Genomic DNA, 22855 nt, shown 5'->3' on the forward strand with positions numbered 1-22855 from the left:
AATGGCCGATGTTAAATAATTTTGTTCTTAAGTGCTGTCGAGTCAGTTCCAACCCTAGCAAGCCTATAGAGGGTTTCTGAGGAGTGGCTGGTGAATTTGAACTACCAATCTCGTGGTTCAAACTGACCTTGTGGTTGAGTGCTTATGTATCCTCAACCACAGCAGGACTCCATTCGTCATTTTAAGAGGTGGCAGATGATCAAAGATTGATGGTGCTGGAGGAAGAAGGCCAAGCTGCACTGAAGGCATGGGCCAAAACAAGACACCAGGAATTGAAGGACTACAAATGGGAATCTTTCACCAAACTGATGCAGTGCTGGAGGCACTCAGGCATCTAGGCCAGGAAACTTGGCAGCCAGCCATCTGACCAACCAATTGGAAAACCATTCCAAAGAATGGTGACCCAATGGAATGTGGAAATCATTGAATAATATCATTAATATCACATGTGAGTAAAACTTTGCTGAAGAGAATTCAAAAAACAGTCGCATCAGTACACTGACCAGGAAACTGCCAGAAATTCAAGCTGGATTCAGAAGAGGACGTGGAACAAGCAACATCATTGCTGACATCAGATGGATCTTGGCTGAAAGCAGAGAACCTCAGAAAGATGTTTACCTGTGCTTTATTGACTACACAAAGGCTTTCAACTGTGTGGATCATAACAAACTACGGATAACATTTCAAAGAATGGCTTATTCAATAACAATTATACTCATGAGGAATGTGTACAAAGATCAAGAGTAGTCATTCAAACATTACAATGGATACTCAATGGTTTGAAACCAGAAAAGGTGTACGTACCTCTCACCATACTTATCCAATCTGTGTGCTGAGCAAACAGTCTGAGAAGCTGGGTTATATGAAGAAGAACATGGTATCAGGATTGGAGGAAGATTCATTAACAACCTATGATCTGCAGATGATACAACCTTGCTTGCTGAGAGCCAAGTGGACTTATAACACTTAACTGATGAAGACCAAAGACCACAGCCTTTGCTATGGATTGCACCTCAATGTAAAGAAAACAAAGATCCTCACAACTGGACCAATAAATAACATCATGATAAATGTTAACTGTTTCTTTTGAACTTTGTAATAACGTTGGGATGAGATGGACGCCTCATGTTACTTTGATTTGCATCTTGGCTCTGTGGGTTAATGTGATGGACTGCAAAGTTGGTTTGAACCACAGTCGGCGGTCACAGCTCCCCAGCTGCTCCTCAGAAACCCTATACAGGGTCGCTATGGGTTGGAACCAACTTGACAGCACTTAACAACAAATGGCTAACAACAACATTAAGAAACTTGACTTTTTGTGTGGCCCTGCAGGATCAGCACTGGACTGCAAACCACAAGGTTGGCAGTTCAATCCCACCAGCTGCTCCTTGAAACCCTATACAGGGTCACTATGAGTCAGAACCAACTTGATGGTACTTAACAATAGCTTATGATTGTATTTATTCACGTGTTTGTTGGCTGCCTGTCTTCTTTGGTGAAGTGTCTGTTTGTGTCCTCAGCCCATTTTTAAGTTGGATTGTCTTTTTGTTGGGACTTGAAGTTTTCTATAAATTAAGGGCTTGCGTCAATGTGTCTGGGTCAGGATTCTCTATGGTTTAGCAGTCTGTAGTTGTTGTTAGGTGCCATCAAGTCAGTACCAACCCATAGCGACCTTGTGCACAGAATGAAACACTGCCCAATCCTGGGCCAGCCTCACTACTGCTGCCACACTAGAGTCCATCGATGCTGCCACTTGGCCAATCCACTTCACTGGGGGTCTTCCTGTTTTTCTCTGACCCTCCACCTCACCAAACATGATATCCTTCTCCAGTGACTGGTCCCTCCTGACAACATGTCCAATGTATGAGAGATGAAGTTTGGCCATTCTGGCCTCCAAGGAGCACTCTGGCTGCACTTCTAAAACGGAGTAATCCATACTGAAGGCTGAGGTCTTTGATCCTCATCAGTAAATGTTTTAAGTCCTCTTCACTTTCAACAAGCAAGGTTGTATCATCTGCATTTCCCAGGTTGTTAATGAGTCTTCCTCCAATCCTTATGTCACGTTTTTCTTCATAAAACCCAGCTTCTTGGATTATTTGCTCAGCATACAGGTTGAATAAGTATGGTAAAAGAATAAAACTTGTCACACACTTTTCTTAATTTTAAAACATTCCGTGTTCCCATGCTCTGTTCGAACAACTATCTCTTGGTCCAGGTACAGATTCCTCATGAGCACAATTAAGTGTTCTGGAATACTCATACTTCGCAATATTGTCCATAGCTTGTCATGATCCACACAATCGAAAGCCTTTGCATAGTCAATAAAGCACAGGTAAACATCTTTCTGATATTCTCTTCTTTCAGCCAAGATCCATCGGACATCAGCAATGATATCCCTTGTTCCACGGCCTCTTCTGAATTCGGCTTGAACCTCTGGAAGTTCTTTGTCAATGTATGATTGTAGCCATTTCTGTATTATCTTTAGTAAAACTTTACTCTCATAGGAAATCAAAGAGATTGTCCAATGATTTCCGCACCTCTCTTTGGAATGGGCACAAATATTGATCTCTTCCAATCAGTCGGCCAGATAGTTGTCTTTCAAATTTCTTGGCAGAGATGAGTTAGCGCATCCAGTGCCGCCTCACTTTCTTGAAAGATTTCCATTTTTATTCCATCAATTCCTGGTGCCTTGTTCTTTACCAAGTCCTTCATGCACCTTGGACTTCCTCCTTCAGTATCATTGGCTCTTGATCGTATGATACCTCTTGAAACAGTTGAACATCAACCATTTCTTTTGGTACAGTGACTCTGTGTATTCCTTCCATTTTCTTTTGATGCTTTCTGCATCATTCAATAATTTGCCCAGAGAATCCTTCAATAACGAGTCGAGGCTCGAATTTTTCTTCAAAATGCTGAGCATGTTCTTCCTTTTTGGTTTTCTGATTCTAGATCTTTGTACATTTTGTTGTAATATTTGGCTTTATCTTCTCAAGATGACTTATGAAATTTTCTGTTCAGCTCTTGGACCTCCTCACTTCTTCCATTTGCTTTAGCATCTCTACCCTGGAGAGCAAGTTTCAGTGTCTCTTCTGACATCCATTTTGACCTTTTCTTTCTTTCTTGTCTTAATGACTTTTTGCTTTCTTCATGTATGATGTTCTTGATGTCATCTCACAACTCTTCTGGTCTTCGGCCTTTAGTGTTTAATGTATCAAATCTGTTCTTCAGATGATCTCTACATTCAGGTGGGATATATTCAAGGTCATATTTTGGCTCTTGTGGACTTGTTTTCATTTTCTTCAGCTTTAGTTCGAGTTTGCATATGAGTAATTGATGGTCTGTTCCACAGTCTGCCCCTGGCCTTGTTTTCACTGATGATATGGATTTTTTCCATCATATCTTTCTGCAGATGTAGTCAATTTGATTTCTATGTATTCCATCTGGTGAAGACCACGTGTATAGTCGTCTCTTATGCTGTCTATAGAAGATATTTGAAATGAACAAATCATTGGTTTTGCAGAAATCTATCATGCATTCTCCAGCATCATTTCTATCACCAAGGCCTTATTTTTCAACTACTGATCCTCCCTCTTTGCTCCCAACCTTTGCATTCCAATCACCAGTAATGATCAGTACATCCTGATTGCATGTTTGATCAATTTCAGATTGAAGAAGTTGGTAGAATTCTTCTGTTCATCCTCACTGGCTTTAGTGGTTGGTGAGTAAATGTGAGTAACAGTGGTATTAACTGGGCTTCCCTGTAGGTGCATGGATATTATCTTATCACAGACAGCGTTGTATCTCATGACTGATCTGGATATGTTCTTTGACAATGACTACAACACCATTCCTCTTCAACTTGTCATTCCCGACATAGTAAACCATGGGGTCATCAGATTCAAAATGGCCAATACCAGTCCATTTCAGCTCACTAATGCCTAAGATACCGATGTTTATGTGTTCCATTTCATTTTTAACAACTTCCAATCTTCCCAGGTTCATCCTTTTACATTCCATGTTCCGATTTTCAATGGATGTTTACAGCTGTTTCTTTTCATTTTGAGTTGTGCCCCATCAGTAAATGAAGGTCCAGCGGGCTTTTCTCCCATGAGCTTTACTCCATTCGCGTCATCATGGTCAACTCTACTTTGAGGAGGCAGCTCTTCCCCAGTCACATTTTGAGTGCCTTCCAACCTGAGGGGCTGATTTCCTGGCAGTGTATCTGACAGTGTTTCTCTGCTATTCATAAGATATTCAGTGACTAAATATTCAGACGTAGTTCGTCATTCCTTCTTCCTAGCCTGTCTGTGTCTGGAAGCTCATCTGAAACCTGTCCACCATGGGTGACCCTGCTGGTATTTAAAATACTGGTGGCATAGCTTTCAGAATCACAGCAACTCACAAACTACCACAATACGACACACTGACTGACGAGTGGTTTCGCAGTTAGGGTGTAGCTATTACCTCCGTGATGAGGTCTACTATTGTAGTCGGGACCATAATAGGCTCTGATGTCTTCAGCCCTGGTCTGATGTAAGTATCCAGTGTTATAAATCCTCAATTCTAGGATGCTCATGAGCTTGGATGCAATGTACAGGATCAAGTTGTATCTTGAGCCATTCTCTTTTGAGATATAAAAAGAGAAGTGAGCAGGGAAAGAGGGACTCGCTTCCACCAAGAAGAACTGGGAGTGGGGTGCACCCTTCGGGACTGAAAAGCTCCTGATCCAGGGGCAGGCTGATGCCCAGACACTGTGGAGATCTGTAAGGACACTGGGCCTACCGATGCTGAAATGAGACCAGGACCCTCTTCCAGAGCAGGCGCTCTGAGTGTGAACTTCTGTGAGAACACATGTCTCTCTGTTGATGCCATTCCATTGTATAGCTCCATTATAGCAGCACCAGAAGACTGTGAGAGCCCCTTATCCATTTTGTGCTTGCTTAGAAATTTTTTGTGGTTTCTTGTTCTACCTTTTGATGAAATCTGTTAACGCACATGAGTTTCTCATTTTCAGGAGGTTCCAGTTTTCTAGTTTGTCTTCTGTTATTGTTTTTTCAGTTGTGTTTGGTGTGTATTTATGCTAATTCGGACTCCAGGTGTGGCACTGTAGGATAAGCCCTGGGCCACAAGGTCGGTTTGAACTGCAAGGTCGATGGTTCAAACTCACCAGTCTCTCCTCGGCAACCCTTGACAGCACTTAACAACAACCACCATTAGACCCCTAATTTTGTCCCTATTTTTTTTATTGATGGTCTTGATAGTTTTATTGGGCTGGATCTTGAAGGTATAGCAGAAATGAAACAGCCCAAGAACTGGGCAAACACGGAGCCAGGGGTCCAAACCCCATTCCAGGTGAGCCAGGTGCAGGTACAAAGGAAAATGAAGATGGAACTTTCTGTGCTGACAGCCATCCTGAGACTGCAGCCTGAACACATGGGAAGGGAAGTTCTGACACACATGTGACTGTCCCAACTTGGAGGTGTGTGTAGGGTTAACATGGATGAGGCACCTTCCCATGTCTCACCTGGCCCCACAGCCACCACGAGGGGAGTGTGGGCTTCTTGGTGAGCACACACTCTAAATGGAAGTGGCCACTGACACCCTTAATGAGAGTATCTCAGTAGACAGCTGAGGGGTCCTGACATTCTTCCGGTGGGCGTGGGAGCTGACACATCCTGCACCTAATCCAAAGGCGCCTTGTCTGCATCCTGCGTGGACGCCACTGTGGTGGGCCCTGAGTGTGGTGAGGAGGGAGCTATAGTACTGAGGACCACCACCACTGAGGGAGGCTGCAGGGAGCCCTGCTGAACCCCCGGAAACAAGGAAGCTTTGAGCAGTAAAGGGCGTGTTCCCTGCCACCAAGCTTCTGGTGGCAGTCCAGGGATCAATTTTGAGTCTGCTGACCCAGGATCTGAGTTTATACCCTTGAGCTTTATGTTGTTGTTGTTGTCAGGTGCCATTGAGTCGGAAGCGACTCATAGCGATCCCATGCACAGCAGAACGAAACAATGTCCGATCCTGGGCCAACCCCACCACCGCTGCCACACTTGACACCATCAATGATGCCACCTGGCCAATCCATCTCGTTGGGGGTCTTCCTCTTTTTCTCTGACCCTCCAACTTACCCAGCATGACATCCTTCTCCAGCAACTGGTCCCTCTGGACAATATGTTCAAAGTATGAGAGATGGAGTCTCCCCATCTTGCTTGAGCTTTATACACAACCAGAAAAGAGATATGGAAGTTGGCCCCAAACACTGATTGCTTATTGAATAAGCCAAATAAAGTCACAAAGTTGGCACACTAATGCTCACATTTATTTGTGTGAGGACGTCAGACTCACCTTGTCAGAAATTCACTCATCCTGCCACCAGTACAAGCCTTGACTGCTATCGGCCAGTAATACACGGAAACAGACAAGAACAGAGCCAGCCGCAGCCTGCTCTGGTATAGGGCAGAGACTCTCCCATCCCCTTCATGCAGTTTAGAAAGGTAAGAATGTTTCTTGAGATTTCTTCCTCTTCTGAAAACCCTGGCTGTGTAGGCCCTTCAGACACAGTGCCGGCTGCTGCCCGGAGAGCTGGTCTCAGTTTGCTTCTGCCAGCAGGGAGTGACCTTCCTCCCTGGGGCCTGCTCTCTAACCATCTGTTACATTTCCCTTTTAAAAAGCCAATTAAGGTCATTAAGAGTTCTCACACTAGCAGTGAGTCAATTCCAACTCAGTAACTTTACAGATAAGAGTAGGACTGCTCCTCAGGGTTCCCGGGGCTGTAGATCTTTGTAGGAGCAGTCAGCCGCATCTTCCTTCCTTGGAACGACTAATGGGTTTGAACTGCCGACTTTGTGTGTTAGCAGCCCAGCGCTTAACCCACTGTGCTGAGGGCTCCTTGTTTAGAGAACCAGGAAGTACATTATTTTAACAAGAAACGTGTATCAAAACTGTTAAAATAGAAATTTGACAAACAAGTCGTGCTTTTCCCCTGACACCTCCGGTCTTTTTGCTACATCAGAATTCGGGGACCCTGGGAGCTCAGCTGTCCACACCGTCCCTGCTGCTTTCAGATCACCCTTCCCCACTCAGGGCTCCTGGAAGTCTTAGCAGTGGACACCTGGCCCCCTCTCCCCAGCTCCAGACACTCGTGCTGTCCCAGCTCATCCCTCAATACTGGGTGATACGGCTACCCAGAAAGGAGGCCCAGCCCCGGTCTCATTCCTTGACCTCTTCCCCTGTTCGTTCTGCTCAGTGTTGTGTCCCCAGCAGCTAGAACGATCCGGGGCAGAGCATCTATTCAGTTAATATTTGTTGAATGAATGCATTTCGGTGGGACACCTTCACAAAGTTACCCACAGATTGCAAATGCTAGACAGATGATGGATACAGTAGCTGATTTTGTCAACTAGAACCTGCTGCCCCTGCGTGGTCGCTGGTCGGGGACGCTAGGTCAGCACTCCTGAAGTGACTGCGGCTGCGCATACTCTCGAGATCCAGTTTCGAGGAACCGACCCGAGTCCCCTCCATGTCCCCTTGCCGCCGCAGAGGCTGTGATTGCCAGGACGCCCACCTGCCCCCGACGGCGCGACGCCCCTTTACGGCGGCTTAACTTCCAGGCTGGTTCACTACGATGCGCCAGTCAGCCGGTGGTCAGAGGCTGCGCCTTCCGACGTGCAGCACAGACCCCGCCCACCACATCAGGCCCCGCCTCCGTGGGTGAGGCCCCGCCTTCCGCCGCCAACCCGAGTGAGGCCTGTCCACCAGGCCCTCCCCGTTCCCTCCCGAGCCCGCCCCTTCAGAAATCAGCTGTGTGGCTGTCGATCCGCAGACCAGAGACTATCGTCTGTCGTTCCTCCCGAGGTCAGTCACTCCGGCGGTCCATCAGCCGCCGGCCCTCAGACAGCAGACGCTCCGGGGTTCGCCGTCACTAGCGCGGCCTCGATCCGGCCGCCGTGAACGCGCGCCGGGCGCTGCTGGGCCCTGGAAGCCCGAGCGGGAGGGACGGGGAGAGCAGAGCTGCGCACGCGCGGGAGGGTAGGGGTCGGGGCGAGGGGCGCCCGGCGGGGGCGGGGCCGGGCGTGCCCGCCGGGCGGCAGCTCCGCCCAGAAGGCGTTGGCGCGTCTCAAAGACGTCAGCGCACCCGAGGGTCCCCTGCGCGTGCTCGTTCGGCCCTGTACCGCTTCTGGGGTAAGCTGGGAGTTCCAGCTAGGAGCGGCGCGTGTGCGCCTGCGTGATCCGCCCCGCGCGCCCCGCCCCTGCCCTGTGTCCCTTTGGACCTCTGAAAACCAGGAAAGTTCGCTAGTCGCAGCCAGCCAATATGAGTAATCCGTCACTTTACTCCACAAACAACCGTGCCCCGAAGGAAAGCCCCGGCAGAAAAGACTGGCCTGTAACACATTATAGATTTCGTGGCTTCGAACAAGGCAGATCTTTTTATTTTATAATCTGGTGGTCAGAAAACCAAACTGAGTCTCGGGCTAAAATCCAGGTGACAGTGGGGTCGCTTCCTTCCGGAGGCTCCAGGGCGAATCCATTTCCTCCCCTTTCCCAGCTTCAGGAGCCTGACAACCTTTCTTTGCTCATGGCCCCGTAACCCATCATGGAAGTGCCTCACACTTCCTGATTCAGACCTTCCTGCCTTCCTTTTACAAGGACCCTCTCTCCTTCTCCATAATCCAGAATAATTTCCCTATTTTAAGAGTCCTGGTGTGTCGCTGTAAAATAAGCACTGGACTGTTAACTGTAAGGTCGGTGGTTCAAACCTACCGGCTGCTCTCCTCAGAAACCCTATACATGGTGGCTCTGAGTCAGAACTGACTCTGGGCCCCCAAAACAATAGGGAGCCCACACAAGAAGGGTGAGGTGGTCTGCTTACATAAAGATTTACAACGATGGAAACCCTAATCAGTAGTTCTCCCCTGTCCTAGAGGATCACTCTGTTGTTCGACTCATAGCAACCTTACAAACAACCGACTCTGAGTCAGTTCCGACTCATAGCAACCTTACAAACAACCGAACTAAACACTGCCGGCGCCTGAGCCTTCCTCACAATCATTGTTAAGCTTGGGCCCACTGCTGCCACCACTTTGCTAGGCCATCTCGTTGGGGGTCTTTCTCTTTTTTGCCAACCTGCCACTTTACCTAGCATGATGTCCTTCTCCATGACTGGTCCCTCTTGATAATATGTGTGAAGTATGAGAGACCAAGTCTGGCCATCCCAGCTTCTAAGGAGCATTCTGGCTGTACCTCTTCCAGCACAGATCTGTTGGTTCTTCTGGCAGTCCCTGGTACTTGCAGTATTCTCCAACACCATCAGTATCAGTTTTTTCACAGTCTTCCTATTCACTATCCAACTTTACATGCATCTAAACTACTGACAATACCATGGCTTGAATCAGGAGCACCTTAGTCCTCAAACTGGCATCTTTGCTCTTGAATAACGAAGTCATCATTGATTCTCAACTGCTGCTTCCGTGAGTGTTGAGAGTAGATCCTAGATCCAAGGTCACTATGAGGCAGAATCGATTCACCAGTTTTGGAAATCAGGATCTGAGGGATGTTTTTCTGCCCTCAACATCTAACATATGAGTCGGAACCGACTCCATGGCACATAACAACAACATCTAACATCGGAGTCCTGGTCTGGCTGTGTGGATTAATATGCTGGGCTACAAAGTTGGGTTGAACCACAAGGTCGGCGGTTCAAGCTCACCAGCCGCTCTTGGGAAACCTTATGCAGGGTTTGCTATAAGTTGGAACCAATTTAACGGCAACAACATTTAACATCACTTTATAAAAAAATACACAAAGACTTCAAAAAGTAGATGGGAAAATGGAGTATGCAAATAATAGGATTTTTTCCCATGAACTTTTTGACGCCCTCTTGTGTCTGTATGTGTAGACAATGTGAGGGCATGTACAGCGTCAGCCAGTTTGTCTTGGGAGGGGGGCGCTCAGGGGCTTTCTATTGGGTTTCTGCTGCTTGGTCATTGCTTGGGCCCTTTCCTCCCGGCCACCCCCTCACCCCAATCCGATGGAAAACTCGAGTTTCTTTCTCTTCTGGTTAATTGGTTGGGGAGCGGTCCACTCACAGGCCCCTTTCCTCCCGGCCCCCCTCACCCCTAATCCGATGAAGAAATGGAGCTCTTTCTCTTCATTCTGATGCCCATCACCCTGCCGGCCAGGAGCTCACTGCTTGGGAGCACTCAGATGTGATCCCGCCCAGCAGCCAGTTTACCTTGAATCTGACAAGTCCACCCAACAGATAGGAGGCAGGGACCAAGCCCAGGTGGGGAGCTCAGAAGATTTGGGGCATTGGCTGAGGGAACTAAAACTGGCAGGAGCTTGGGGAGTCACCCACTTCACCACTGGGAATGAAACATGAATTTTTGGCCATGCCCCCCAGCGTAAAGGCTGAGTTCCCACCACTCTCTCTTCTGACTCTGCTGAGAAAATGCCTCTTGAGGTGCTGGGATCTGAGCAGGGAGAAGGCCCCTCTCCCCAAAGGAACAAAGAAGCAAGGCCTCAAACCTACTCCACTGGCCTACTTCCCCCTGCCACAGTCTGATCCTCCTCCTCCCTTGTCCTCCCCCTTCCCCCCACAGCGGCCAGACTCCTTCTGAGTGTCCTCGGAGCTCTCCACACAGACCAGCTGTAATGGGATGGGTCTATCTGGGCAAGAGTCCAACCTCAGATCCATCACAGGGCAAGTGAAGAGCGGCTTGTTGATGGACAGACGGAAGTCCCGCCCTCCCGCAGCCCCTTCCCATGTGTTGGTAGCTCTGCCCTTTCATCATTTGGGCCAAATTGTGAGTCCCATGGCCAGGCCAGCAGCTCTCCTCTACCTGTTGCAGTAAACACCCCTCTGCTGCCCCATGCCCCCATCCAGAGTCTGCTCTGACAGCCAGTTCTCAACCCAGAGGCCAGAGGGAAGTGTCAGCGGGTGCTAGAAATAAGACCGCGCTCCTGCTGCTCATCCCCTCCCCCTGCCACGGCTCCCTCCCTCCATCAGCGTCACGACCACCTCCTGGACCTGCTGCTGCCCCTGCTTTGTTTCCTCCATCACACCCACCACATTCTAAATACTATGCTGGAAGTGGTGTGCCCGTGGAGTCCGCTGCCACTCACAGCGACCCTGGATCGGGTTTCCGAGGCTATAAATCTTTACGGGAGCACCGGGTTCGCGCCCAGCTCATAGCTTACCGTGCTAACCCTTTTTAACTGCCCCCCTGCGGCAGAAGTGCCTGATGCCAGGCCTTTGCCCAGCTTTGCCCCTAGAAGACGAACTGCGTGTAGTAGGTGCTCAGTAAGCGTGTGGGGCTGGTCACACAATTCGATGCTTTCCCCAGCGGGCCGGCCGTCCTAGGTCCTGTTCGGCCCTTGAGGGTCTCTTGTGTGGGGGACATAGAGCCCCTGAGTGGCAGTGCTGGGCCAGGTGGAAAACGTGATGTCATAAATTTTCCAGTGGCACACACGGGTTAGAACCCGGTTCCACTGACAATGCTGCCAGCCATCGGAAGCGCTCTGGGAGGCCCTCCGGAAGGCGGCTCCGGGTTGGTGCCTGGGGATGGGAGGGTCAGTGGCGGCCGCGGAACCTTCCTTTTGGTTCCTGGTAGAAAATGGTGACTCAGCCTTCAGGCTGTTTCGTGCTCTGGAAAATTCCTGCTGCTGGGAGGGGGCCGGTGGAGGGAAGCTCCTAGGAACACCCCCAGCTAGGCTCCGGGCCAGCCCCACCCCGCCCACGCCGGCCCCCACCTTACTGGGCACGTGGTCGGTCCCCGTTTCTGGGAGGTAAAGTTGAAGTCTGGAGGGGTCCTTGTTTTGCTCCAGAGTTGAGCAGCACGTGGAGCCCCCCCCCCTCCCCGGGCAGCAGGTAAGCTTTAGGGCAGGGAGGGGGGACGGGCAGGCTCCTTCCAGAGACCCGGGGTGCCCGAGGCAGTTAGGGTCTGCAGGGCTGGGGGCCCAGGAGCAAAGACCCCGCCCCACCACCCCACCGTGGCAAGAAGGCGAGGCCAGAGCGTCGGCCGGGTCTGCGGCGGAACGGGTGGGGTCAGGTCGCTCAGCCGAGGGCGGACCCGAAAGTGGGCTGTGTGCCTGGGTGGGCTAAAGGTGCTTTTCTGGATCCTTCCATCCCCGCCACCCCCTGACCGACAGGGAGGCGCCCCGCAACCTGTCGGGTACCGAAAGCGCCGTCCCTGACTCTAAAGGCCGTGTTCCTGGCGCTTGGAACCTTCGCCAAGAGCCTGTCTGGCACGGGGTTTTTCTAGAAAATGTCCCTGTCGCTGGCCTTCAGCCGCCGGTCTGACTCACCGTGAAGACCATGCGGAGCCTCCGGCTGGCGCGGAGGGCCGTGGTTGCCCTGTCCGGCCGGAGCGGCCCCTGGCGGCCCCCAACCCACTCGGTTTCCGCGGGGGTGCGGTCCGGGGCGGGGCCTGGGCGCCCTGGATTCCACTGGGCTGCTTCACGTCCTGGAGGTGACTCGGGGTCTCTGTGAACGTTGTGGGCACTTCCCTGCCCCTGGTGCCCACCGCTGGCTGACGCCATCGCGCCTTTCTGAGCTCTAATAACTAGCCCCCCACTGGCCTTCTGCCCCCCTGGGGCCTCTGTGGTCCTTGTGGAATAGAGTCCGCCACAAACCTCTTCTTGCCCTGCAGAGTCCACCAGCTCGGCTGCTCCGAGCTCTGCTCTTGTGAGCTTGTGACTGGCAGCCATAACCCTCTGGGGGCAGGAGGGGGACACAGTGGGCTCTGTCTAGATCCGGATCTTAGATCTTAGCTGCTGGGGCAGGTCAGATCACCTGCAGAAGGTGCTGTAAGTATGTGGGTCACTGGGGACTCCCAGGGAGAAGTCACTGTGCAGTGTACCCACTCCCAGATCCCCCCCCCCCCGGGAAGATCAAACACGGAGCCCAACCACTGCCTTCCTGGAGCTCACCTCCGAACCCCTAGCCCAGGAAGACAGGGTGTTGTGAAGCACCCTTGAATTGGTTCTGACTTATAGCAACCCTGTATAGGGTTTCAGTGCGTGGCTGGTGGGTTTGAACCACTTACCAGTGGTAGGCAAGGAGCTCTGGTAGCGTTGTTGTTAAGTACCGTCAAGTCGGTTCCGACCCATAGCGACCCTGTACAGGGCTGGTAGCGTAGTGGTTACGAATTGGGCTGTGAACCACAAGGTCAGCAGTTTGAAACTACCAGCTGTTCTGCAGGAAAAAGATGAGGCTTTCTGGTCCTATAAAGATTAACAGCCTCGGAACCAAGTCCACGGCACTTAACAACCACCACCTGTGGTTAGCAGTCCAATGCTTACCCAACAGCGAGGGATTGTCATACCGTGAGGGGGTGTGGTTTTGCACTGAGCCCCTTGTTTGGAGAACCAAGGAGCAGGAATGGGCTCTGTTTGGGGTGTGGGGGGTGTCAGACTCTGTAGCCCCTAAGCTGCTGGGAGTGGTCCTGAACTGGGAATCCAGAGTTTTGGGGTGACCACGCCCTGGGCTCCTGGGAGGGTGTTGTTGGGGCGGAGCTGGTTCTGCTCACCGCTAGGGTGGGGGCCAGACAAGCTCGGGTTCCTCCCTAGGACAGCTGTGTGACTGGTGAGTTTTGGACACCTTGCCTCAGTTTCCTCAGCAGGCATGTGAAGTCCACAGTCAGTGTGGCCTCTGGGTCGGAGCCCCCACGTGGGGAAGATAGAAGGGCTGTGTGGAATTGGAATTGGAGGGACTGTGGAAAGGAGGGATATTGCAGCAGAGGGTTGTGGGTACAAACCTGGGGTGAAAAGGTGGATGTGGTGTGGGAGGTGAGTTTAGGTCTTGGGTTCTAGGGCTGGACCATCCGGCAGGGTCTTGGCCACTCCAGAAGGGAGGCCCCAAAGCTGTCTGTATAGCAGGGTACGCAGGAAGAGATTGTGGGGAGGGGAGGTAGGTGGCCATGGTGAGTGGTGGGCTCCACCGCCGCCCCCCACACCACTCTTGGGTTTGAGGGCTGCCTGGCTTGGATGCGTTTGTTCCCCTGGTGTGCCGAGTGCTGCTCATGAGCTGAGAGGGGGTCCTGGCTTAGGTGGGGCCTGGTGGGGGTGGGAGGACACGGGACAGGCTGCCCTTCCGAAGGGGCAAAGTCTCCCTGAGCGCTGGCAACAGCAGCCCACCCCAGGGCCATGCGCAGCCCTCAAGGTGACTGACGTAGCATGTGCTGGCTCCCCCTTTCAGTGCCTCTCTGTCCACGCCCCTCCTGCCTCACGGTTCCGGCTCCCAGGCAGGACCTGGGCTGCAAGGCTTGGCCTTGGAGCCACTTCCCAGACCTCGTGTCCACCTGCTGCGCTGGCATGTCCCTTCTGACCACTGGGTCCCCGTCCCCTGACCCAGCTCAGTTGTGCTCTGGGGTTCTAGGAAGTTGTGGAGCCTGCTCTCAGGCGCCCCCTCCCTGAGGCCTCTCCTGGGGCTGGATCCCCCTCCCAAGGCCTCTGTTCTGTGTTACAGCCCCAGTAGTTTAAGATTGAACAGGCTGTGTCTCCCTTACGGCCACATAGGGAACCTGCTGGTGGGGTGGGGGTGAGGACGAGATGGGGACAAGGAGGTGGGGTATCTGAGGGGATGTCGTGGGCCAGCCCTGGTGCCCTTTCTAAAGGGCAGCTCTGATGCAGTCCCTGTGCACTCCTCTCTTCTGGGGCCTTCCTACCTGCCTGACCCCCTCCTGGCTGGCCACCTTTCCCCGGAGCTCCTGGCTCCCCCAGCCAGAGGCCTCAGCAGGCCAGTGCTCTGAAACTCTGGGCTCCTAGCTTGTCCTTAGTGAAGCCCCAGGGCCTGTGACCTGCCCTGTCCTTTGCCCCTGGCCCTGGGTCCACACTCTTCTGGACTCTGCCTTGCCTGTTTCCTCCTGTCCAGAGCCTGTGACTGGTGCCCACAGGAGCCATCTGTCCACCCACTCACTGCCTCCAGCTGGTGAGCTCCCAGGGAGGGTGGTGGACACTGGATGACTGGTACACTCAGCGCACCCTCCCATTCCCAGAACCACAGGCTGGAGCAGGCAAGGCGACGTCCCCAGCTCAGTACTGACCCCTGGTGGGGCCTCTCAGAGCCTGCACCTGTTCCATCCTTGCTGGGCAAATGAGAGGCAGGCCTTTGGCAGAGAGAATCACACCCTGTGGGCGCTCTGTAGAGTGTGGTGGTCAGGGGGCACACAGGTGCTCGCCTTGGGAGGGCTGAGACAAACGCACCTCCAGTGCCTGGGGTCCTGTCCCACCTGAGGGCGCCACTGAGACGCCCCTCTCCCTCCCTTTCCCCAGAGCCCCTGTCCTGTGTTACCATGAACCTGGACATCCAGTGTGAGCAGCTGAGTGATGAGCGGTGGACAGAGCTCCTGCCCCAAATCCGGCAGGTGGAGGTGGTCAGGTAGGCTGCGGGGGGCTGGGCTCCCATACAGGAAGGACTAGCTGCTCCTTTGGTGCCCCTCATTCCCTGCAGGACTGGCTGCTGTTCCTCAGGGACAGAGGACATGTGCGCTGCCCTAGTCCTGAGCTTTCCGCTTAGAGTCTCTTTGGAAGTAGTTTCAGATGCACAGAGTCCCCGATACTCACATGGGGGATTTCAGGGAGGAGGGCAGCACTGGGCTGACCCATTTAGCCACAGAGTCACACAGTGTCTCCATTGTTTTAGGGGTCGCTAGGTCCCCAAGAGTGGCCGGGGATCATGTTGTCCTGGTTCCCCAGCCTGTAATGGCCTTTTTTCTTGTCCTTGTTTTGGGGGGGGCTGGCAGCTCTTGTATAAATGACCCCTGTTTGGTTTTGTCGGATGTTCCTCCTGGTCAGAATGAGGTCATGGACATGGGTGAGAACCCTCGGGGGCCATAGCACCCCATGCTGACAGCCCCTCCCTTTAGAGTGGTCGCCTGCATCTCCACGGTCACTCACTGTTCTTCCGGGTGGCTTCACTCCTGTCTCGGTTTCCTAGTGGCCCGTCCTGTGTCCTCTGACATACCCCCCCAAGCAGGTTTTGTGTCCATCTCTTTGGAGGTGTGATTTTCTCCTACAGGGAGGCCAGAGCCAACTTGGATTCAGATCTCTAACCAAAGTGTGGGAACCTCCGCACGTTTGGGCATCCCATTCGGTGGCTACGGCTCCCTTGGTTGGTGTCTTGGCCCTGGGGGCTGCCATGCGGCCTGGACACCTCCTGAGCCTCTGGCCGCATTGAGTGTGTCCCGTCCACAGGCTGGACGACTGTGGCCTCACCGAGGGCCGGTGCCAGGACATCAACTCTGCCCTCAAGGCCAACCTGTCCCTGACAGAGCTTGTCCTGGGCAACAACGAGCTGGGTGACACAGGCGTGCACCGGGTACTACAGGGCCTACAAGGCCCAGACGGCAAGATCCGCAAACTGAGGTGAGCGTGGGGCCAGCGGGCCCTTTGGTTACTGCCGCTGCGTGCCACCTCCTGGGGTGGGGGTGAGGGGGAGATTCCAGGACGGAAGGGGTGCAGTGGGGGCATGGCCAGGCGGAGGCCTGGAGCTCAGGGAGTAGGGGCTGGACGCTTGTGCTGCCGGCCTCCGGTGGGTCCCTGCTGACCCCACCCCTCCCCCAGCCTCCAGAACTGCTCACTGACTGCAGCCGGCTGCACGGAGCTACCCCGCGTGCTGCGCTCGCTGCCCACCCTGCGCGAGCTGCATCTCAGCGATAACCCCCTGGGCAATGAGGGGCTGCAGCTGCTCTGCGAGGGGCTCCGGGACCCCCAGTGCCGCCTCGAGAGGGTGCAGTGAGTGCTGGCCGCAAATGCTCGCCCTATGGGTCCCTGGCGCCCCAGAATCCATCTGAACCCGCCAGGGAGGCCCCTTCTCCCAGCTCCCAGAGTAGACAGCAGCCCCTCTCCCGCACGTTCTCCGCCCCCCAATCCTCCCACCCTGTGGGTGATCACCTCCTAATCCCCCCTCACCCCCGCCACAGTGCTCAGTCTGTCTGTCACCTGGGAGGACCAGGGCGGGGGGTGAGGCTGAGTCAGCTGTGACTCACCCACAGTTGGGGCAGCACCCTATGAGACCCGCGGGGAGGGCGGTGGGGCATCTCGGACAGGGCCAAGCTCACCCGTGCCCCCTCCTGGCAGGTTGGAGTTCTGTAACCTGAACGCCCAGGGCTGTGAGATGCTGGCAGGCGTCCTGCAGGCCCGGGCCAGCCTCAAGGAGTTGGTGCTGAGCAACAACGAACTGGGCCAGGCCGGCGTCCAAGCGCTGTGCCGAGGCCTACTGGCTGCTGCTGCTCCGCTGGAAATACTCAAGTAAGTGCCTGACCCTGGGGAGCAGGCAGCTGGTAATTCATCCTGAGCTCTGTGTCCCTTGGGGCCCCTTCCCTAAGGTCAATACCTTCAGTGCCCTGACTGATGGGGCCCACATGTGACTTTGCCCCTTCTTCGATGGGCATTACTTCCTAAAGCCTGCCCCCAGCCTGTGGCTGACAGTGCAGAAATTAACAAGAAAGGTCCCCAAGACTAAGGGATGGAGGGAGCAGGAGAGGAACTCTGGGAGGGAGACTAGCGTGCATTTCAGTGTATGGACAAAGTTTGTGTCCAGGAGAAGGACATCTGTCCCCAGCTGGGATGGAGCCACAGAGCAGGCCCTGGACAAGGGGGGAGTGGACGCCCGTGTCCTGTGTCTCCAGGCTGTCCAGTTGTGGTGTCACAGCGGCCAACTGCAAGGAGCTCTGCAGCATTGTGGCCACCAAGCACTGCCTGCGGGAACTGGACCTAGGGGACAACCAGCTGGGGGATGAGGGCTTGGCCACCCTGTGCCCTGGGCTGCTGAGCCCCAGCTCCAGGCTCCGGACCCTGTGGTGAGTCAGCGTCAGAGAGGCAGCCAGGGAGGGGCCGTGGTGGGGGGCCAGGTGGAGGCGCACCGTGGTAACTCTCACCCCTGCAGGATTTGGGAGTGTGGCTTCTCTGCCGAGGGGTGCAAGTCGCTGAGCGGGATCCTGCGGGCCAAGGAGAGCTTAAGGGAGCTCAGCTTGGCGGGCAACGAGCTGGGGGACCAGGGTGCAAAGCTGCTGTGTGAGGCCCTGCGGGAGCCGGCCTGCCGCCTGGAGTCTTTGTGGTGAGTGCAGGAAGCCTGCGTCCTGAGCCTGGCAACCAGGAGCCTGAGGCTTAGCTGGGGTGGGAGGGGTGCTGGCCCACCCTGGACCTCCGAGCTGTCCTCACAGGGTGAAGTCCTGCGGCCTCACGGATGCCTGCTGCCAGGACTTCAGCACGATGCTGGCCCAGAACAGGCGTCTCCAGGAGCTACAACTGAGCAACAACAAGCTGGGGGACTTGGGCGTACAGCTGCTCTGCCAGGGCCTGGGCCAGCCGGGGACCACGCTGCGGGCGCTCTGGTGGGTGTCTTCATGCCCTGCCGGGCCCCCCATGCTGCTCTGAGGTGACTTGTAGTTGCACAGCCCTAGTACTTTCCTTGGCGGAGGAGTGGTTGCTCACAGGCGTGGATGGCGCATGTCCGTGCCTCCTTTCTTGGCAACCTCCCTCTGGCACACATGCGACCTGCTCTGGGAATGCTGTGCTTCCCCCGTGGCCGGCTTTCTCTCACTAGCAGTTCCCTAAGAGAGGGCTGGGTAAGGCAGGTCTCCTCTAATTGTGTGCGGAATGGCTGCTTCTCTGTCCACTGGTTCTGGAGCTCTGTGCTCTTTGCCCTGATGTGGCTTTTTTCCTTTACTGAGCCAGACATCTGGTGAGTCTTAGAAGCAGGGTTTCTTCGCTGACTTTTCTCCTCCTCTCTGGAGCTGCCGGCACTTTCACTAGGTCTTACTCATTATTTTTTTCTCTCTCATTTTATTTCTTTGAGTGTTTGTTCTGACATCTTGGAGATCTTTTTAACTGCATCTTCCAACCTTCTTGCTCGCTGAGTCCGTCCTGTTCTGTGTAAGAGTAGCTTTTACTCCTTCCTGGTCTGTGATTGTCACTGGAGACTTGGATACCTGGTCATCCTTTGGCAGGGAAGGGTGCTAGGAAGCCCTGTGGCTTCCAGAGAGGAGCCCCCCCCCCCCCGCCCCAGGCTTGGGGGTATCATTCAGACTGCCAGGTGGTGAACAGGCGCTGGTCCTGGTCATGGTGTATATTTGACTTTGTTCAAAGCCTGGAGTGCATACTCTCCAAGGAGTGACCTTGCCTTCGCTCAGAGGGGACGAGTCACACGGGCTGTCAGGGACATGTCCTTTTACTCTAACTTGGAAGGACCTGGCAGTGTCCCTTCGCTGCCCAGTCTGAACTGGCTGGACCCCGGCAGCCCGGCAGCCCCACTGTTGGAACCCAGCAAGGCCGGGGGCTACTCCCCTTCTTGTCAGGGGTGGGTGCGGCCTCCAGTCTTCCCTGTCCTTTGGTCTTTCTCATGAACCTAGAAACTTTTGTCCATCTGCCATGTGCCCTCTGGCCACGCCCCTCCTAGCTAGACATCCCATTGGTGGCTGAGTTCCTAACCGCCCCGCTGGACTCCCAGCACGAGGTTGGTGGGAAGCACTTTCCAAGTCTGTTAGATCCTTGTGGTTGCTGAGACAGATCACAAGTCTGGGAGCTTTAGAGACATAGTTCAAGGTCAGAAGCCCAAAATCAAGGTGTTGACAGGGCCTCAGTCCCTCTTTACCTGTCCGTAGTTTCTAGTGGTTCCCTCACTGCTCTGTTTCCTGTCTGTACAGTATCTGTGTGGGTCAGGTTCTCTTCATGTAAGGTTTCTTCTGATTGGATTTATTTAGGGCCAGCCTTCTCATTTCAAGCTCCTGAACTGAACACATTCTCAAAGACCCTTCTTCATTCATTACAAGGTGACCCTGATGTCTCAGGGGCCATTACAGTCAGCCAACTACAATTCACTCTCTGGCCCTTGAAGACTCACGTCTATCCACTATGCAAAATAGATTCACCCCTTCCTTCCCAACATACCCCAGGTCTCAACCTACTAGAACTTTCAGTTCGAGCCCAGAATCTCGTCGTCTAGATGTTGGCTCAAAACGTCACCACCCACGTCAGTCATGAATGAGACTCTGTGAGACTAGAGAATAGGTCATCTGCTCCCAAAATACAGTGGTGGGCTTAAGAGAAGAGTTACAGACATTCCTATGCTGAATGGGATCATTCGCTAGTCCCAAGCACTTTCTAAATCAGTAGGTTTCAAGGCTTGGATGCTTTGTCCTCTGGGACCAAAGCTCTGGCCTTGGAGTGACCGCCCTTACTGAAGGTTAGCACAATTTGCAGTGTAGTTTTTTTTAGCCAGTTTCCTACTTGTAAAATTTGAGGAGTCTAATAGTCTTCAGTCATTCTGTTTCTGCTGTATAAACTTATCAAAACCTTGTGGGTCTCCTGGGGCGAGCCTGAGGAGTCATACCATCTGACAGGTGGCCTCTCGCAGGGTGACCTCGAGTTCCGGCAGCTGCTGTGTCCGTCACACACCTGATGACTTCAGCAGAGGTGTGCAGCCGCACGCTTGGCCATCTCTCCAGAGCAAGCTTTCTGGATCGTGAATCTCTGAATTTTAGCAGCATTTACCATCTCAACAAGCCATTCCCCGATCATCAAATGCAGGTTCCTAAGGAGCTCTGGTAGCGTAGTGGTTACAAATCGGGCTGCTAATCTATCGGTCAGCAGTTCGAAACTACCAACTGCTCCGCGGGAGAAAGATGATGAGGCTTTCTGCTCCCGTAAAGATTTACAGTCTAGGACACCCTGTGCAGGGTCACCATGAGTCGGAACCGACTCCACGGCACATTACCAACAATATCAGCTTAACAGTTCTTTTTCAATCTACCTTTTCTGTCTTGCTTTTAACTATATAAGCAGCTAGTTCGAGAAACCGTGCTGTACCTTCAGCACATTGTTTGGAAATGTCATCAACTATAAATAACCAAGTTCACTGCCAGTAACTTCTAGGCAGCTGTAGGGCTAAATTCAAGCTTTCTGCCACTTTATAACAAGGCTCACCTCTTCTTGTTCCGTATTTCCTCTAGAGCTAAGACCTTTAATGTTCTTATTATGACCACGTGGAATCCTGGTGTGGTGCTGTGGGCTAATGCGCTGGACTGCAAAGTCTGCTTGAACCACAAGGTTGCTGGTTCAAGCTCACCAGCCGCTCCTCGGAAACCCTAAAGGTCGAACGAACTGACTCAGTGGCACCAAATGACAACATACGTGCCCTCCCAACGGCGCAGGCTGTGTCTGCCATGCTTCTCGCTCCAGGCAGTCTAAGTTCATTCTCTCGTGGTCTAAAGCTCCGGCAGCTGCTACCAATTATCCACTCGGAAGCTCCTTCCACATCTAAGTGTGGGGGTCTGAGACCCTCTGGAATCCGTGCCCCCCTCACCAGCACTCCTTCCCCAGAAAGGCACGCTGGTGATAGACCTTTCTCTGGTGGTAGACCTCAGTCAGAGGAAACCCGGGCGCATCCAGGACACCTCATCTTGGGCAGGTGCCCAGCTAAGGAAAACTCTTGCCTTCCCCATCTTGGGTGGGATGTCAGTCGGTCCTGGGGGCAGCAGACTGTCTGCCCTGCATGGCCAGGGACACGCACACAAGGGACACTTGAATCCTATGTGTGGGTGGGAAGGGAGGCCCAGGACACTAAGCCAGCTCAGGGTAGAGACAGGCCTGTCTTGACCTTGACCTCTGACCTGCTCTCCTGCCTAGGCTGGGCGACTGTGAGGTGACAGACAGCGGCTGCACCACCCTCGCCTCGCTCTTGCTCTCCAATCACAGTCTGCGTGAGCTGGACCTCAGCAACAACTGCATGGGTGACCCAGGGGTCCTACAGCTGGCCGAGAGCATCCGGCAGCCGGGCTGTGCCCTGGAGCAGCTGATGTGAGTGTGTGTAGGGGGGACAATGGGCAGGAATGGGAGGGTGGGTGGCACCGAGGCCCCGGCCCACACCTGCCTTCTGTACAGCCTGTATGACATCTACATCAGCGAGGAGGTGGATGACCACCTGAAGGCCCTGGAGGACAGCAAGCCCACACTGAGGATCATCTCCTGAGGAGGAGCTTTGGCCTCGACCGCCCGCTGCTGCCAGCCACAGCGCTGTGCCTGGGTGCCCTTTGTCACTTTGTGGTCAGCTTAGGTCTGTGGGATCGATAACCTTAGAGACTGTATACTAATTAAAGCCTTTCTTAGCAGGAGCCCAGTCCTTCCTGTGGCCTCATGGGGCCCCGTAAAGCTTAGCGAGGTACTGTGTTGGGACAGCTGTGTCCCCTGCTCAGGTCTCAGGCCGGTGTGGTCACCATGGTCACTTTGGTCCTTAGCCCTTGGCTCCTGTAGACCACCCACCTGCCACAGGCTTTGACAGATTCCAGGCCTCAGCATGACCAGGTCCACCTGTGTCCTGTCAGGAGCCAGTGGTGGGCCTGCCTCCACCTGGGCATCCAGTGGGTGCCTCACGCTCCAGCTCAGCCTGTGGGTGGTGGGTGCACACGCTCCGGGGACAGTGTGTCTCTGATGCCCATGAAGGTGGCGCAGTGCCCTGACCTGGCCCATCCTGGGCAGAAGGCACCCTGCCACTCCAGGGGAGCCTGGGACTCGCCCTCAGTTCTCAGCATGCCCTTCCTGAGCCCTGCTCCTTAGAGTAAGGCAGATTCTTTGTCAGTACCAAGAACTCACTCGGGGGCTAGGGAGTGGCCATCTGACAGCCAGCACAGTGTCCAGCAGAGAGACCAATGCCCCCCCCCCCCCCCCGCTGATAGCAGTCCTCCCAGGGGCATGTCTGCAGGCAGGATCTGGACCACCGGGCACTGAGGGCCTCGGCCACTGCACAGCCTGTCACGGGGCAGCAGCCGCACTTCTGCAGGGGAACGTCATCGAGCCCGCTGAGCCCAGGGTGTCACGGGTGAGAGCCACAGGAAAGGAGCAAGACAGGCCGGGACAGCCAGGA

At 53.9% G+C, this 22855-nt stretch overlaps 1 protein-coding gene across 1 annotated transcript; it reads left to right on the forward strand.

Annotated features, from left to right (window-relative positions):
- Positions 1 to 15287: 15287 nt before the first annotated feature.
- Positions 15288 to 21964, forward strand: RNH1 (ribonuclease/angiogenin inhibitor 1). The gene is made up of 9 exons (XM_006876986.1): positions 15288 to 15373; positions 16189 to 16359; positions 16558 to 16728; positions 17074 to 17244; positions 17625 to 17795; positions 17882 to 18052; positions 18159 to 18329; positions 21622 to 21792; positions 21877 to 21964. The coding sequence occupies exons 1-9, from the start codon at positions 15288 to 15290 to the stop codon at positions 21962 to 21964; spliced, it is 1371 nt and encodes a 456-aa protein (XP_006877048.1).
- Positions 21965 to 22855: the final 891 nt, after the last annotated feature.

This window comes from Chrysochloris asiatica, unplaced genomic scaffold, assembly GCF_000296735.1.
Source record: "Chrysochloris asiatica unplaced genomic scaffold, ChrAsi1.0 scaffold00439, whole genome shotgun sequence".
NCBI classification, from domain to species: domain Eukaryota; kingdom Metazoa; phylum Chordata; class Mammalia; order Afrosoricida; family Chrysochloridae; genus Chrysochloris; species Chrysochloris asiatica.